This window comes from Bos javanicus, chromosome 12 (assembly GCF_032452875.1).
Source record: "Bos javanicus breed banteng chromosome 12, ARS-OSU_banteng_1.0, whole genome shotgun sequence".
Lineage (NCBI taxonomy): Eukaryota > Metazoa > Chordata > Mammalia > Artiodactyla > Bovidae > Bos > Bos javanicus.
The window spans coordinates 26,195,600-26,215,200 of NC_083879.1; the positions used below are offsets into that span (position 1 = coordinate 26,195,600).

The following is a 19,601-nucleotide window of genomic DNA, read 5'->3' on the forward strand; positions in this document are numbered from 1 at the left end:
ACGACTGAAGTGACTTAGCAGCAGCAGCAGCGGGACACAGATCTCACCTCTTACATAAAAATCAGCTCAAAATGGGACCCTGACTTAAAACTAAAACTGTTACTGAACCCACAGAACTTTATAGACTACACAGGAAAAAAAATCTTTGGGACTTCGGGTGAGGTGAAGATTTCTTAGACAAGACACCATGATAAACTAGACTATAATAAAAATTCAGTTTTCCTCTGCTACAAAGAACATAAAAATAAGCTATAGTCTGAGAGCAAATACTTGGAAACAACATTTCTGAAAATGTACTTGTACTAAGAATACTGAATGCACAAGACTCAAAAGTGAAAAAGCACTCTAATTATAAAATGGGCAAAAGACAAAAACAGACATTTCACTGAAGAGGACATACTAATAGCAAATAAGCACACAAAAATATGTTCAGAATCATCCATTAGGAAAATTCAAATTAAGACCACAATGAGATATCCTTATATACCTACCAAAATGGCCTACAAGAAAAAAAAAAAAAGATAAAACCAAATTCTGATAAAAATGAGGAGAAACTGGACTATTCATATGTTGCTTGTGGGAGTTTTTTAATAAACCTGAATAGGTACTTACCATATTAGCCCAGTAATCTCACTCTTGGGCACTAATCCCAGAGAAATGAAAACATATGTTCACATAAAAATAAAAAGGTTTATTGTAGCCTTTTTTTTTTTTTTTTTGGTACTAGCCAAAAACTGGAAAAAAACTTGAATGTTCTTTAGAGGATGAATGGTTAAACAGTCATACATCCATATCATGAAATATTACTCAGAAATTCAAAAGAAACAACCCATTAAAACACAATGACACTTGGATGGTTCTCATGACATTACACTGAAAAAGGTCAATCTTCAAATTCACTTCTGAAACACTTATGAGTCAAAGAAGAAATCACAGAGAAACTTAGAAAAAATACTGAAAATTAAAACAACATTAAATTTGTGAAATATAGCTAAAATAATGCCTAGTGGAAGTGTTATGGCTTTAAATCCTCATAACAGAAAAGAAGAAATCGAAAACCAAAGAATTAAGTAAGCGCTTGGCAAGTATTTTCTACAGAGGGTAAGATACAAAATATTTTAAGATTTTAGGCAATGTTATCTCTGTTGCAACTACTTAACTCTGCCATTGTACTCTGAAAGCAGTCACAGGCAATACATAAACAAATGATGTCACTGTATTCCAATAAAAGTGTATAAAGTATATGATGACAGGCAGATTTGGGCCCTGGGTGGTAGTTTATAGACTCCTGATCTACTATCCACCTTAAGACTCTAGAAAAAGAAAATTAAGCAAACCTGAAATAACTAAAAGGAAATTTTAAAAAAATAGAATTTGATGTAATTGAAACAGAAAAAGAAGTAATGAATCAAATACCTACTTTCTGGAGGGAAACTACAGTATTGAAAAATCAATGGTACTCTACTAATGCTAAAATGAAAAAAGGCATAAAATATTAATAACAAATTCAAAGATGAAAGAGGAAACATCATTAGAGAGTTCCTACACTATTTTAAAATAATAAAATTATGAAAAACTTTATGACAATAAATCTAACCATGTAGATAAAATGGCTGAATTTTGGTCACAAGTGACCAAAACTGATGCAAAAAGAAAACAGAAAATCTGAATAGTCATCTACCCACTGAAAGAATTTAATCTGTAAAACATTCTCAGTAAAAAAAAAAAAAAAATTCCAGAGATTGCTTCACTGGTGAAATCTCAAACATCTAAGAATAAATAACATTAAAGCTAAAAATAGTTGCAAAGACAAGATGGTCAATCTGAATGCAGAGTTCCAAAGGACAGAAAGGAGAGATAAGAAAGCCTTCTTAAGTGATCAATGCAAAGAAAGAGGAAAACAGTAAGATGGGAAAGACTAGTGATCGCCAAGAAAATTAGAGATACCAAGGGAACATTTCATACAAAGATGAGCACAATAAAGGACAGAAACTCATCAGTGGCCTGGACTGGAAAAGGTCAGTTTTCATTCCAATTCCAATTCCAAAGAAAGGCAATGCCAAAGAATGCTCAAACTATCCCACAATTGCACTCATCGCACATGCCAACAAAGTAATGCTCAAAATTCTCCAAGCTAGGCTTCAACAGTATGTGAACAGTATGTGAACCAAGAACTTTCAGAAGTTCAAGCTGGATTTAGAAAAGGCAGGGGAAACAGAGATCAAATAGCCAACATCCGTTGGATCAGAGAAAAAGCTAGAGAATTTCAGAAAAATATCTACTTCTGCTTCATCAACTATGCTAAAGCCTTTGACTGTGTGGATCACAACAAACTGTGGAAAATTCTTAAAGAGATGGGAATACAAGACCACCTTACCTGCCTCCTGAGAAATCTGTATGCACGGCATGAAGCAACAGTTAGAACCAGACATGGAACAACAGGCTGATTCCAAATCGGGAAAGGAGTACGTCAAAGCTGTATATTGTCACCCTGCTTATTTAACTTAAATGCAGAGTACATCATGTGAAATGCCAGGCTGGCTGAAGCACAAGCTGGAATCAAGATCGCCCAGAGAAATACCAATAACCTCAGATATACAGATGACACCACCGTTATGGCAAAAAGCAAAGAACTAAAGAGCTTCTTGATGAATGTGAAAGAAGAGACAGAAAAACCTGGTTTAGAACTCAACATTCAAAAACCTAAGATCATGGCATCTGGTCCCACCACTTCATGGCAAATAGATGGGGAAACAATGGAAACAGCGAGAGACTTTATTTGATTGGGCTCCAAAATCACTGCAGATGCTGACTGTAGCCATGAAATTAAAAGACGCTTGCCTTTTGAAAGAAAAGCTACCACCAACCTAGACAACTGGAAAAGGTCAGTTTTCATTCCAATCACAAAGAAAGGCAATGCCAAAGAATGCTCAAACTACCACACAATTGCACTCATCTCACATGCTAGTAAAGTAATGCTCAAAATTCTCCAAGCCAGGCTTCAGCAATATGTGAACCGTGAACTTCCACATGTTCAAGCTAGTTTTAGAAAAGGCAGAGGAACCAGAGATCAAATTGCCAACATCCGCTGGATCGTGGAAAAGGCAAGAGAGTTCCAGAAAAACATTTATTTCTGCTTTATGGACTATGCCAAAGCCTTGACTGTGTGGATCACAATAAACTGTGGAAAATTCTGAAAGAGTTGGAAATACCAGACCACCTGACCTGCCTCTTGAGAAACCTATTTGCAGGTCAGGAAGCAACAGTTAGAACTGGACATGGAACAACAGACTGGTTCCAAATAGGAAAAGGAGTACGTCAAGGCTGTATACTGTCACCCTGCTTATTTAACTTCTATGCAGAGTACATCATGAGAAACACTGGACTGGAAGAAGCACAAGCTGGAATCAAGATTGCCAGGAGAAATATCAATAACCTCAGATATGCAGATGACACCACCCTTATGGCAGACAGTGAAGAGGAACTAAAAAGCCTCTTGATGAAAATGAAAGAGGAGAGTGAAAAAGTTGGCTTAAAGCTCAACATTCAGAAAACGAAGATCATGGCATCTTGTCCCATCACTTCATGGCAAATAGATGGGGAAACAGTGGAAACACTGTCAGACTTTATTTTTTTGGGCTCCAAAACCACTGCAGATGGTGACTGCAGCCATGAAATTAAAAGACGCTTACTCCTTGGAAGGAAAGTTATGACCAACCTAGATAGCATATTGAAAAGCAGAGACATTACTTTGCCAACAAAGGTCCGTCTAGTTAAGGCTATGGTTTTTTCAGTGGTCATGTATGGATGTGAGAGTTGGACTGTGAAGAAAGCTGAGCACAGGATTGATGCTTTTGAACTGTGGTGTTGGAGAAGACTCTTAAGAGTCCCTTGGACTGCAAGGAGATTCAACCAGTCCATCCTAAAGGAGATCAGTCCTGGGTGTTCATTGGAAGGACTGATGCTGAAGCTGAAACTCCAATACTTTGGCCACCTGATGAGAAGAGCTGACTCACTGGAAAAGACTCTGATGCTGGGAGGGATTGGGGGCAGGAGGAAAAGGGGACAACAGAGGATGAGATGGCTGGATGGCATCATCAACTCGATGGACATGAGTTTGAGTGAACTCCGGGAGTTGGTCATGGACAGGGAGGCCTGGCGTGCTGCGATTCATGGGGTCGCAAAGAGTTGGACACGACTGAGAGACTGAACTGAACTGAACTGGGTCATCTTGACATCCATATCACTTCTGCTTCATAAAATTCACAAAACTCAGTTCCAGATGAACTATCCATCTCAATATGAAAAGCAGCCAGAGGATGAGTTGGGGAAAATTCAGGCAAAGATCTCGTCTACAACACAAAAAGCATGAAAACCCCAAAAACTTGATAAATTGAGTTTCATTAAAATTTACAGCCTCTTTTGATGAAAACAGATTCCACAGATGATAAGAAAAGCCACAGAATGGGAGAAGGTATATACAAAAACATATAACCATCAAAGGGTTCATTTTCAAAATGCATAAGGAGAAAAGCCTTTACAAATTAAGGAGAAGACAACTCAATGTTTTAAAATGAGTAAGAGATTCAACAGAGAAATCACAAAAGAGGAAAACCAAAGGACCAATAAATATTGGTCCCTTTGTCCATGCCAAAAAGTCCCTTCGAGGAATTTACAACTATCTAAGATAGTTAAGATATTATGTAAGATATTACAATATATGATATTACATAAGCTATTACAATGGATAAGAAGATGCTCAACCTCATTAAGTACCAGAAAAATACAAACAAAATACAATGGAATGCCACCGACTCAGTGGACATGAATTTGGACAAATTCCAGGAGACAGTAGAAGACAAAGGAGCCTGGTTAACTGCAGTCTAAGAGGTGGCAGAGTCAGACACAACTTACTGATTGAACAACCGCCACCAGCACTATGCTTTCACCAAAAGGCAAAAATGGAAGTGACAATAAGTAAGTATTGTTACAGATTTAACGAATTACTCTCGTAAGGTGCTAATTGAGTTTAGTAAACTTGTATCAACCACTTTGGAAAACATTTGTCATTATCCAGTAAAACTGAACAGACACATATGAACCAGCAATTCCACTTAGTTATTTACCCAACATATATGCATACAAATGTGTAGTATACCTAAGAGTAATGTATAAACAGCATTGTTATGTAAAAAAGTAGCATTACTTGTAATAGTGCAAACCTGGAAAATTTCAAATACCCATCATCAGTAAAACAGATTAATAAACTGTAGTATATACCACTAAGAAATAAACATGAACAAAACTATTGCTACATGCAATACAGATAAAATCTCAGAAACATAATGTTGAACAGAAGAAGGCAGAGACAAAAAGAACCCATACTGTGCAATTCCATTCATATAAAATTCAAAAAAGACAAAACTAATCCAGTTTCAAGTCAGAGTGGTGGATATGAAGAAGAGCAAGAATAGAGTCAAAAAAAGGCACATAAGATGGGGGCTTTGAGGTACTTGCAATACTCTGTTTTTTGCCTTGAGTGGTGGTGACACAACATCATTCTTTCACTGAGCTTTTATAGTCTACATTTGTGTGATACTTGAATTGAGAACATGAATAAATGTGTGTGTGTATGTGCAATTTTACATCAAGCATGTGGGCCAATCTCTTCTAGGAATGTTCTTTGATGTATGCATGCTAAGTTGCTTCAGTCATGTCCAACTCTTTGCAACCCCATGGACTGTAACCCATCAGGCTCCTCTGTCCATGGGATTCTCCAGGCCAGAACACTGGGGTGGGTTGCCATTTCCTCCTCCAGGGGATCTTCCCAATCCAGGGATCAAACCTGACTAACCTGACTATCAAACCTGACTACCACTGAGCCACCAGGGAAGCCATGTTGTTTGATATGTTACTACAAATCATTTTTATCTATTTATCAAGATACAAAAGATAATGTTTGGTGATTCTACCTCCAGTTATATATGTTACATATAACTGTATTCTGAAAGCCTATATTTTAAACTCACCACCCCACCACATCTTGTCCAGTTTTATTATGTGCCCATGTGCATGCTTCTACCTTACATGACACTGTAACATGTGCTATATGACAGTGGATTATAAATTCAGGAAACAGATCTTGAAAACCATTCAAGACTTCTCAGTTTAGACTCTGAAATATAATAAATGATTTTTACGTAATGAATAATTATCTAAAAATATCAAAACAATGAAATACATACTTAAACATTCTTAAGAATTCTTAACTGTATCTTTAAACTTAATGAATACTGTTTCACTCTTTTTTGAGGTGGAAGGAAGGGAGTAAAATGAGTGAAAACAACAATTAGTTATGTATACCTCATGTTTTCAGCCGAATCTTCTGGCATTGGAGCAACAGTTTGAACAGCTGGAAGGTTTTTGCTGGTAGCACCATTCACAAAACTAGAAGACGAGGAAGAAGACGAAGACCCCGAATCCACGGCACCTGTTCCCAAAATAATAGTTTTTAGTCTTAAATACAAACTTATTGAACAAAATAATTTTCATTACATCATTACTGAGTTTGAAAAAAAATTCATCTGAATTTCAAAATAGAATTAGGCCATTTAAAAAATCATTTGGCCAACAGTACAATAACTATAATTATTAAAAATAGCTATTGCATTGAAACAGTTTATTTACTTATATTATGCTAACAAAACTACAGATTACAAATGGGGCATAAATAAAAGACATCAACAAATGAAAACAATTTTAGATAAAATGAGTCTGATAAAACAAAGCAAATTTAGATGTGAAAATACTATCTGCTTTTTCATTGCTATGTTGTTATACTTTTAGTTTTCATCATTTAAGATATAATTAGCAATAAACTGTCTCAACATAAATTTGTGGCCCTGAAGCATCAATGCTTATTTTAATATGATAGCTTAAGAAGGACTATAATAAGTATATTTGTACCCAATTTTAAAATAACGAGTTTCCTCAACGATATGAAGATGCCATTTTAGAACAGATTTTCCTATATTACACCATATATTAAATAGCCATGGAGTTGAGGGACATCTAGTGTTCCTAAATGTTATCTTTATCTTATCTTACATTAATATCCATAAAACCTGGATTTCACAACAACACTTACACAGCACGTTTGTGCCAAAATCTAAACTAGTTTTGGGTCCAGTTTAGATGCTGACCCTCAGGTTATTTGTGTGTCTGTTTGTGTATCTATATATATGTATTTCTAAGGAGGATATTCATTGCCTACATTTTTATTGTAATATATGTTTTATACTATGACTAGACCTCTGGCTACCATCACTTTCTAAATCTATTATTAATTCATAGAATAGAAATTCAAGGAAAATATCATACCTTGTTTCAAATAAATATAAAAAAGAAATTATTTGCTTTTTACTCATAAAAGTAAGGATTTAGTCCATAAACACCAAATGCAGATTTTTTTTTTCCTACTACACTGGCATATTTTAAAGTTCTTAACACTTTCCTGAGTTTACATTTTGCTAAAAGGAAAACATTTTTATTCTTTCCTCTAGAAAGCAGAATGAATATAAAGAGTAAGGCTATAAACTAAATAGAAAAAAAAAAAAAAACTTTATATAAGAAGTCTTCAAACAAGTTAGAAATAAATACTTGTTTTAGTATGTATAAATCAAAGATGTTTTGTTCTTTAACACAATGCCATTAATGATGTTTATTTGCTAACATAAATATGCTTCATAGAGTACGTTCTACTTACTACAACCCCATAAATGTGCTGTTCATGATGTGTCAGGACTCAGGTGGTATGATAAACAAGATAAATACAGAAAGCACAAAGAGCTATGAAATTAATAAAAATGGGAATAATCTAAGTAATGATAATAGATGGAAAAGTTCAAGGCTATACAGTTTGGAGAAGAGAAGGCTACTATAGTCAGGGAAGGAAAGTCAGGGATCATCTTGCGTTGTGTAAATACCTAAAATGGAATCACAAAGATTTGGGTAAGGATTTATTTTGCTAATAATCAACAGGAGCATTTCTGGAAATTTACAAAAAAATAAAAAAGTTATTTTAGGCAGGCTTTTAAAAATTGTAGTGATTTGGAATTTTTCTGTTTCTAGAATTTTTAGGAAAATGTTGGACAATGAATGGATATAATTGTAATCTAAGTATATAAATTAATACAATGTCAAACAATGGTTCTTATTCACATGCAGTTTTTGTTAAGTTGAGGCTCTTGCATATCGTCAAGGTTCTTAGGGGAGCTTTGTGAAAAGTATATATTAGGTTTCAACCAGAAAATGTTACTAAATCCATTTGCTGTCATTAATATATATAGTATATTTTAATATTCTTGATACAGTTTACTAATTTTTACATATCAAATGTCAGTGTTCAAATTATATTTTGGCTTTGCTCCCCAAATATCCTTAAGCAATCTGAGTTCACTATGAAAGTAAACAGCATCTTGTTTTGAGAAGACTCAAAACAAAACCCATAGTGTTCTCAAAAGTGCCTAAAAAGTTTACCCTAGAATTACAAAATCTGAAAACATGAAGAATAATCTTCTTAAAGATTAAGATAATCTTAAAATAATCACAGTATTTTAATTTTTAAGATCAAATAAGCAGAAAAAATGAAGATACAGAAAACAGAAAGAAAAAGATGAAGTATCACAAAAATAGATAAGGACAATACCTGTTGTATTAATCATACTTTTTGGTGTAGCTCCAGTAGCAGCAAATATATTAGAGGTACTGCCTGTTGGCAGTCCACTTCCAGCAGCAGTGGCTCCTACAGTGGTTACAGCTAAACTACCTGGAGGTGGCTTCTTAACAGGGACCACAACACTCCTGCAAAGAAATGATGAAAAATAATACAATGTCTAAGATGAATTCTAATCTTCTATTGGCAGATACATGTAATCAACATTAAATTATCTTTTAGAAAACATTTTTTTGATGTGGACCATTTTTTAAGTCTTTACTGAATTTGTTACAATATTGCTTCTCTTTTACATTTTGGTTTATGAGATCTTAGCTCCCCGAACAGGGATTGAACCTGTGCCCCTTGCATTTGAAGGTGAAGTCTCAATCACTGGACCACCAGGGAAGTCCTATCATCAAATTTTCTCCTCTTTCTTTTTCCTTTTTCTGATTGCAACTTCATTGGTGAAAATAATATAGACAGTAAGGATATACTGTAAAGTGTTAACTATTACCATTTATTTGGCAAATATTTACATAGAATCTAGAATTTGGACATCTTTTTTAAAGATGACATGTGGTCTATAATCATGACCTTAGGAAAATGTGAAAAAGGTGTGCTCTGGTTAGAATATTTTTCATATATGTACATAGGGATTTTTTTGTAAATATACATATATAAAGTGTCCATTGTATCTCTATTACATTCTAAATGTGGAAAATAGTCATAAAAACATTTGAAAGCCAAATTCTGAACTTCTTCATAGTAAAGCTAAATATTAAGGCAAGGAGTACGGAATAACAAACTGGTTCAGTGGTAAGGAGTCTGCCTGAAATCCAGGAGACATGGGTTTGATCCCTGAGTTGGGAAGATCCCCTGGAGAAGGAAAAATACTCCTATTATTATTTTTTTTTTGGCCTGAGAAACCCCGTGGACAGAGGAGACTGTAAGGTTACAGTTCATGAGGTCGCAAAAGAGGCAGACATGACTTAAGAGAATAAACAACAACAAACAATAAAATTAAACTTTATTTCCCTGAATAAAATTGAGTTGTTTTTCATAATAGGGATACTATTATAATGAAAGAGAAATGAGAGGATACACTGGACATTCGGTAAAAGATCTCTTTAGTTTTCAAACACTGACTTTGTGAGCTTAGGAGTTGAAAATGTTCTCGTTTCTTTAGCATACTTAAATGAATTTCATTAAAAAAAATTCTGAACTTAACATTTGTGTTAACCTTAAATAATAAATAGATGTGAAGAGTCAATTTAAAAGACAAAGAAACCATTTCTTTAACATAATAAATATTTTTACTTTCTTTCAGTGAAGCTTCATCTTTCTCAAAGTTTACAGTACACCAATTCTATTTAATAAATACTTTCAAGCATTACTCACTTATTTATCTTGAAAGTAGATGTATGAGTTATTTTAAGTTCAAATATAATGCCTGAAAACAAGTGAATGTCAGAAAAAATATATCCAATTTAAATTAGGTCTTTTTAAAGTACTGTCTCTGAGACGTTATTTTATTTTAGTTTTTTGGCTGTACCAGGCCTTTAATTGAGGCATGAGGGCTCTCAGTTTTGGCATGCGGGGTCTAGTTCCCTGACAAGGGATTAAACCCAGGCCTCCTACAATGTGAGCATGGAGTCTTAACCACTGGACCATCAGGGACGTGCCTAAAATAGACCTTTTAAACTAGGTCTTTTATTTATTTTTTTTTTTTTTATTGTTCCAATTTTATTTTATTTTTAAACTTTAACTAGGTCTTTTAGATTGTAAAGAAAAATTTAATTTTCTTATTAAAAAGCTCTATTTAAAGGAAACTGTATCAATGGCTCATTGACAAGTCTATGGTTTAAACTTCTTTAATACCAACAATTTTTAAAACAAAAATGACTTTAATGTAAAAAAATTTAAATTTATAAGGATTATTATTTTCAAATTCAGGGCATTTAAAATATTTTTGTGACCATAGTAATTATAATGTTAGATAATTTTAACCTCTGCCCTCCCAAATTCTTCCGTTAGCTCTTTCTGGATACTTTTTTCTTTTTTCCTTAATGGATAGAGTCAATTCATTAGACTCAACCTTGTACTTTCAACTATCTTATTAAATTTCCAAAAGCACACACTATGCTTTCAATCCCTTCATTGACCATTCCTGATCAAACACTTTATTTCACTGAGAGGTGGTGTGACATTATGGAGAGTGTATAGGATGTGGAGTTAGAAGATTAAGGCTTGACAACTAAATCACTTCAAGCTACGTGATATTAAATTTCAGTTTTTCAGTAAAAATGGAAAGGCAAATATGATTTATTTCACATATACCTGGATAAATTAAATGAGACTGCATTTAAAAGAACCATGTCAAATTAAGAGATGTCCATTACCAGATGAATGGATAAGAAAGCGGTGATACATATACACAATGGAGTATTACTCAGCCATTAAAAAGAATACATTTGAATCAGTTTTAATGAGGTGGATGAAACTGGAGCCTATTATACAGAGTGAAGTAAGCCAGAAAGAAAAACACCAATACAGTATATTAACGCATATATATGGAATTTAGAAAGATGGTAATGATAACCCTGTACACAAGACAGCAAAAGAGACACAGATGTATAGAAAATCTTTTGGACTCTGTGGGAGAGGGAGGGGGCGGGACGATTTGGGGGAATGGCACTGAAAAATGTATAATATCATATAAGAAATGAATCGCCAGTCCAGGTTCAAAACAGGATGCTTGGGGCTGGTGCACTGGGATGACCCGGAGGGATGGTACGGGGAGGGAGGTGGGAGGGAGGTTCAGGATGGGGAACATGCGTACACCCATAGCGGATTCATGTTGATGTGTGGCAGAACCAATACAATATTGTAAAGTAAAAGAAATAATAATAATAATTTTTAAAAAAGAGATGCCTTATAAATGTTAATAATTGTTACCACTTTCTAAATTGAAATAATTCTCTGCCTATAAGATAAGGTATTTATTTACAATGATATACACAAAGATCAACAGAAAAGAAACCAAACTAATATTTTGGATTTATCGTCAAAACTCTTTCCTAAACTTATAAACTATTTCATTGACTAGCTAGCAAGAAAACAAAGTTATCAATTCTTGATTTGAAAAGAAGTAAAATTATCATTTTTCCCCTAAATCTTTCATTAAAATTCCTATGGATAAAATAAAGAAACACAAACTGATTGATAGTGCTATGAGGTGTATTTGTAAATGGTACAAAAAAATATATATATAGCCAAAGTTTCCTGATTAACTGATCATTACCAACTTCGTACAAACTCTCTGTGACAAGGCATCTTGTCAAGAACTGAAGCTCTGAGATGTGTATTAAGAAAAATGAGTTATATGAATAAGGGAAAAGAATTTCATCTCAACAACTTGTACTGATGGTTTGTAAATAAATGCAAACAACATTAAATGTCTTCCTACTAAAACTTCTGAAAACATCTGATTTAATATTAGCTGACATTAAAGCCTCCAGACACTTCACTGACAGCAAATTCAGCAGTATAGTAGTTACTACAACATGGGATATAAATAGAGTACACAGTGACTAGAAGCCTGGTTTTTAATGTCAGACATATCTGAGTTAGAATTCTACCTCTAAGGTATCAAGCAAGTAAATTCTCTAAGCCCCATTCTCCATACCCTTAAAAATGAGACTCATAATTGTTTGCACCTTGTAAGATTGTTACAAAGATAAAATGATATACTATTAACACATATCAAATGTTTAGCATTTTACCTGGAACACTGTAAGTGGTCCAAAAAGCTTAGCTATCATTAGTACTGTTATGGCTCTCAAATGACACCACCCTTATGGCAGAAAGTGAAGAAGAACTAAAGAGCCTCTTGATGAAAATAAAGAGGACAGTGAAAAAGTTGGCTTAAACATAACATTAAGAAAGCTAAGATCATGGCATCTGGTCCCATCACTTTATGGCAAATAGGTGGGGAAACAATGGAAACAGTGAGAGACTTTATTTTTCTGGGCTCCAAAATCACTGCAGATGGTGACTGCAGCCATGAAATTAAAAGATACTTGCTCCTTGGAAGAAAACCTAGACAGCATATTACAAAGCAGAGGCATTACTTTGCCAACAAAGGTCCATCTAGTCAAAGCTATGGTTTTTCCAGTAATCATGAATGGATGTGAGAGACTATTAAGAAAGCTGAGTGCTGAAGAACTGATGCTTTTGAACTGTGGTGTTGGAGAAGACTCTTGAGAGTCCCTTGGACAGAAAGGAGATGCAACCAGTCCATCCTAAAGGAAATCAATCCTGAATATTCACTGGAAGGACTAATGCTGAAGCTGAAACTCCAATACTTTGGCAACCTGATGCGAAGAACTGACTCATTTGAAAAGACCCTGATGCTGGGAAAGGTGGAAGGTGGGAGGAGAAAGGGATGACAGAGGATGAGATGGTTGGATATCATCACTGACGTGATGGACATGAGTTTGAGTCAACTCCGGGAGTTGGTGATGGACAGGGAAGACTTGGGTGCTGCAGTCCATGGGGTCATAAAGAGTTGGACACTACTGAGCTACTGAACTGAACTGAACTGATGGCTCTCAAAAGTACTGATGCAATCTGGGTCTACCACAGCAACAGTATCCAGAGTGAAAGAAGCAATAATCCTGATATATTGTGTCTGTTAGACCTCATAAAATCCTATGTGCAGTTTTAGACACCATATTTCAAGAACAACAACAAAAGCATCATGTTTATAAAAGAATAGTTAGAATGACAGTAGATCTAGAATACAGGTCGTGTCAGTCAAGAAAGACTGAGAGTCTAGATAACTATAATAAAAAATCTTAAAGATCTTAAAAAAAATCTTAAAGATTGCCATTAACTAGTTATGTGAATTTTGTAAAAAGGATACTATTTTATCTGCACAACTCAAGAACTGTCTTAAGTGTAAACTGAGATAGTGAAGATAAGAAATGGCTTTTAAATAGTGACTTAATAAGACAAGTGGGTTTTATAATTGCTCATGGATTTTAAAACAACTCCTTTCTTCTTTCCACTTGCTCCCTCTTTTCTATAACACTTATTGAACACCGAAAGGTTAAGGGAATTACAACTACACTGACAAGTCAGGAGATACATAAGACAAGTTAAGACATAATCCATGCCTTAGAGATACTTGAAAAAAAAAATAGAAGAGACAAATAAATCAACTGTTCAACATATTTCAGTAACCACTCTGATTAGAGTTAGGCACAGGAACTTTCAGAAACATAAAGGATGAACATTATCAGGGAAGAGTAAGCTGAATCAAAAAGGATCAGTGGGATTCAGCTAAGAAGATAAAAGTTCAATAGCAAAAACTTCTTAAGGCAAAGAGATATGAAAAATCATAAAAGATTGAAGAACTGTAAATAGATCATTATAGCTGGTGAAAGGTGAGGACTTTCTATTTCAACCTAAGAAGTTCATCTTTTATTGTGTAAGAACAAGATATTATTTAGAAATCTTCATGAGATTTACATTTAAGAAAAACATTTCTAGCATAAATGTGGAAGGTCCATTTGGTGGGCCAACACCTGGAAAATAGTGAGGCCAGCTGGAAGATAACAGAGGGAACACACTTCAGGGATGCCAAGAGCTTAAAGTGAGGTAATAGCTTTGAAAAAGGCCTACCGAATCTTTTCTGGGGTTCAGGTCTTTTAGCCAAGTTAATAGTCATCTACTACTTTTTCAAACTAATTATAAAGCTATCTCATTTATTCCAGGATTTTCATACTTTATGGGACTTTCTGGAAACAATGTATTATTTTCCATGTTGGGAAACTGAGTCCCAGAGAACCAAAGAGAATAGATAAGGGTCACACAACTAATTATAAAGAGATCCACTACTAAGAGCCACTTCTCCTAATTTCTATATTATTACTTTAAAAAAAATTTTTTTTTAATTTTTTAATTTTTTTAAATTTATTTTTTTAACTTTACAATATTGTATTGGTTTTGCCATATAACAACATGAATCCGCCACAGGTATACACGTGTTCCCCATCCTGAACCCTCCTCCCTCCTCCCTCCCCATACCATCCCTCTGGCGTCCCAGTGCACCAGCCCCAAGCATCCAGTATTGTGCATCGGACCTGGACTGGCGACTCATTTCATATATGATATTATACATGTTTCAATGCCATTCTCCCAAATCATCCCACCCTCTCCCTCTCCCACAGAGTCCAAAAGACTGTTCTATACATCAGTGTCTCTTTTGCTGTCTCGTATACAGGGTTATTGTTACTATCTTTTTAAATTCCATATATATGCATTAGTACACTGTATTGGTGTTTTTCTTTCTGGCTTACTTCACTCTGTATAATAGGCTCCAGTTTCATCCACCTCATTAAAACTGATTCAAATGTTTTCTTTTTAATGGCTGAGTAATACTCCATTGTGTATATGTACCACCGCTCTCTTATCCATTCATCTGCTGATGGACATCTAGGTTGCTTCCATGTCCTGGCTATTATAAACAGTGCTGTGATGAACACTGGGGTACACGTGTCTCTTTCAATTCTGGTTTCCTCAGTGTGTATGCCCAACAGTGGGATTGCTGGGTCATAAGGCAGTTCTATTTCCAGTTTTTTAAGGAATCTCCACACTGTTCTCCATAGTGGCTGTACTAGTTTGCATTCCCACCAACAGTGTAAGAGGGTTCCCTTTTCTCCATACCCTCTCCAGCATTATTACTCTTTTTCTAACAAGTTTTACTGACATTAGACATTTATCTTGAAAGAAAAAAAAATTAAACTATGAAGAAAAAATAATTATTTCTGATTTTAAGGTGATATTACAATTTACTGAAGCTCATTAGAAATTGCAAGTCTATCATTTTCATGATTTATTAATTGCTACTTTGTAAAATATTTAGAATACCTTTTTTCTTTGGAAGGAATGATGCTAAAGCTGAAACTCCAGGACTTTGGCCACCTCATGAGAACAGTTGACTCATTGGAAAAGACTCTGATGCTGGGAGGGATTGGGGGCAGGAGGAGAAGGGGATGACAGAGGATGAGATGGCTGGATGGCATCACTGACTCGATGGACATGAGTCTGGGTGAACTCCGGGAGTTGGTAATGGACAGGAAGGCCTGGCGTGCTGCGATTCATGGGGTTGCAAAGAGTCAGACACGACTGAGAGACTGAACTGAACTGAACTTTGTAAAATATTTAGAATACCAATAGAAAAATAGGATGTATGAAAAACAACTATTTCATTAATTCACACTTTAAAGAGAGATGCCTTTTTCAACTCATTGAACTGTCTGTGGAAATGTCAGGAGAGAAAAAGGCAACAATATTTGGAAAATTAGAATACAACCATGCTGGGTCAAAACTGCATCATCTGACAGCTGGCCTTAAATACTATATCCAGGGCACTTGGAACATAATAAAAGGTGGGATTTCAGTAGCTCGGTATCGTTGAAACTTTGAATTGTAATGGTTGGCAGAGTATTAATCAATTTAGATTACATTTACCTGCTCATCCTTTAAGTGATATGATCAAAATACTTAACAAAACATTAGAAAAGTATAAAGACAGAATTTGAAGTACTCAATAATTATAAGTTTTTATATTCTTACTTAATTCTAAGCTTAAAGAAATCAAGGTAGGAGGATTCCATCATTTCTACAAAAAAATTTTTTTATTTATCCTAAACTATCATTCTTAGCACTAATATTTAAAGCACTGATGTTAAAAAAAATCTATAGGGAAAATACTTAGACAAAGCCTATACTTGAAGTTTAGTAATATGAAGGCTATCTATATTGTTTTTTAATCAAATAGTATTTATAAAATACTTTTTTTCCTCCAGAGATTTTCTTTTTCAGAGAATGAAACACTGGAAAGCAAGGATACTAACTGTTTGAGGGGAAAAATACAAACTACTTCACTTAATCATATCAAACCCAGTAATTCAAACATAAGCAGGTCTTTAAAATCAAAAGGGATGAAGTATACACCATAAGATCATTGTCTATTAGTCAGAGAAGCAACACAATTACAAGCTTTGGATGATAACCAAGATGAAAAACAATTTTTTGAAATATAATGACAGTTAAAATGTATGGAGACAAACATATTGTCCTCTGCCTTTTTTTTTTGTCTTTTGTCCAAACTAAGGGGGTGTCTCAGGAATCCTGGGGAATTAAGACTGAGCTAAATCACAGATATATACACCAAATTGTCAAAAGATTAAAAGCATTTGGATATGCAGGATTAAATTTTAGTTTAAAAGATGTGGTAAAACGTAATGAATGGTTTTAGAGAAAACTGTTCCCTCAATCTAAAAGTTACAGTTGCTGTTACTAATACATTAAAAAAAAAAAAAACACAGCTCAGCTAGACTATTTTAAAAACTATACATCTATACAGAAATCTATCAGAAGAAATAGAATTATTGAGGAACTTTGCAACTATACTCTAAGTTCTATTATGAGATTATTAAACTGTTCTCTTAAAAATAAAACCGTAAGTATTTATTTTTGCTTCGTAGTAATAGAACAGTAGGAAAGTTCTTATAATTTCGTTATCACACTTGCTCTATACATACGGTGTTCCCTCTACAGAATAGCACTAATGGATGTCTAGCAGTTTCAGTGCTCTACAGTCATAAATATAAATTTGTTAGGGTCACTCAGTGAAATCAAAGACATATACTTCAATCTGCACAGATGATGTCTGGAGGAAATGAAAGAAAAAGAATCAGTGCTTTCCATATATGCAGATGAGAATATTTATATGATGTCTCATAATACAACCTGATGGAAGATTTAATACTAAAGGAAAAAGGTTTATTTTAGTTAAGTCTAAATGTTTCTAAATTTTGATGTTACAATTTACCTAATAAAAATGATATTACAAACTTCAAAATGCTGAAATTAGTCAAAATGCCATCCTAAGTGAAGAGAAACTCCATATGAAAAATGTAATTGAATGTATGACTCTTATGACATCAGTTGTTTTAGGAAGTTATTCCCAACTTACAATCTAGAGAAAATATAAAGAATGCTTCGCTAGCATGTTTCCAAAAGAACCAATAAAATATTGGCTAAATCAAGGAAAATCCTAGGTGATTTCCACTGGGATTGTATAATATTATGTATGATTTAGTTACAAAGAAATGAGCAACTGAGTTTATAGCTATTTTCAACCAAAGATAAAAATGAAAAATACATTACTGGTAGAGTAAGACCCAAGATAATTCTGTGTTTGAAACTATAAGTATTCAGGACTTTGCATCTAAAGTCTGTCTTCTTGGATCCTATTTTCAAGGAACTCAATCTGATGCTAAAAGACATGTCATAACTTGAATTTCAGATTTTAGTGCTTCAGAAATATGTTTATATGCTTCATAATGTAATTATAGCTACCTTAAGACAGATAACACTTTAAGGCAAATGGTAGCAATATATCACAAATATAATTGAAAAATGCAGTTGTCCAGAAGCACTTGTGGGGATGATGTCTCTGAAAAGCTGCTCAAAGCTCCAGAGTTTGAAGTTAAATTTTTGATGTTGTCACTCTCAATCTATTGAATGGCTGACAGACAATCAAACCCGTCTGGCTGGCTGGCAGCTCATTTTGCTGGCAGGTGGCAAACAATTAGACACACCAATTTGTGCCTCCTGATGACATTAAAGCATGAAACTAAGTTGTATGCAGGGCCTAGTGATTTGTGTGAAAGCATTTCAAAAATAATACTCTTTGCCGTGGCAACTCATTTCAAACTGCCACCTCCCATTATGGCTTTGAGCGGTGAAGACGACAGACTTGAGTTACGTGCAGTGCAAGGCCGCTTCTGTTCAATCCGTCATCAGCGCCCCCTGAGACCTCAATCCCCTCCTTTCATCAGTATCACCTCATCATTTACATTTGATAGTACTTGAGCTACTGCATATATTAACTACACTGGAGACCCTTCTCCTAAAAAGAATTGGAATACGCTTTGTGCTCCACGATTTCATTTCTACTTATGCAATTTTGAATAATGACTGCACTCCCACTGCATTTTGCACAAATGCTACTAAGAACAAATGGAAAGTTCTATTTTTTGTAAAGCAATATCCTCCAAAGTGTAATAAATTTTGAGTGGCTAAGAATATTGGCACTCAGGTGACAGCTTTGTTAAGTTTTAATGAAAAAAATTGTCCTAACAATAATCCAAATTAGGAAAGATTTTACCTAATCTTTATTTCACTGGATTCTCTTATACAAATCACAATATTTCTCTTTTTCTACTGCTTATATGTTAACAAAATTTAGATACAGAACTTTAAAAGGAACATAAAACTTAAGATCCCAAATTAAACTATTATAACAGTTATTTATAGATAGATTTATAAATATATACAATTAAAAATACTTATGTGGTTATGCTTATATAAATTCATTAGCACACATACACATATCTCTTAGGAATGCAAACTAAATATGAAATGGCATAGCGAATATCCAAGGAACTATATGAATAAACCTCTAAACTACTAAAAGAAGAAATAATTTCTTATATCCCTGCTTTTTTAGTTGTTAAAAAATGTCTGATACTTAACACATTTTACCTTATATGACACATATTTGCAAAGATTTTATCTCCTTTAACTACTGTAGGTGCACAGAAAACAAAACTGATTCTCTCTTTATATCTGACATGATGACTAATGTCATTTATATTTTCACAATAGATTTTCAAAAAGTATCTGTAGGACACTGGTTAAAATGTTTATAAGCAATTTTAAAATCCTATTTATGTATAAAAAAGATAATGCACCCTAACTGAAAATGCCTTTTTGCCACACCTCAACCCCTAAACTCAAAAAGTACTGG

At 34.2% G+C, this 19,601-nt stretch overlaps 1 protein-coding gene across 6 annotated transcripts in view; it reads right to left on the minus strand.

Moving 5' to 3' along the window:
• The window catches only part of NBEA (neurobeachin), a 676,277-nt gene that overhangs the window by 390,968 nt on the left and 265,708 nt on the right, over positions 1 to 19,601 (minus strand). For 5 of the 6 annotated variants that reach the window (XM_061434791.1, XM_061434788.1, XM_061434787.1 and 2 more), the window contains 2 exons: positions 8,708 to 8,862; positions 6,364 to 6,490 (listed from right to left, as the gene is read on the minus strand). In XM_061434791.1, the coding sequence (XP_061290775.1) occupies positions 6,364 to 6,490; positions 8,708 to 8,862 (282 nt within the window). The remainder of the gene's footprint in view (positions 1 to 6,363; positions 6,491 to 8,707; positions 8,863 to 19,601) is intronic. The other variant, XM_061434789.1, reaches the window with a different exon arrangement.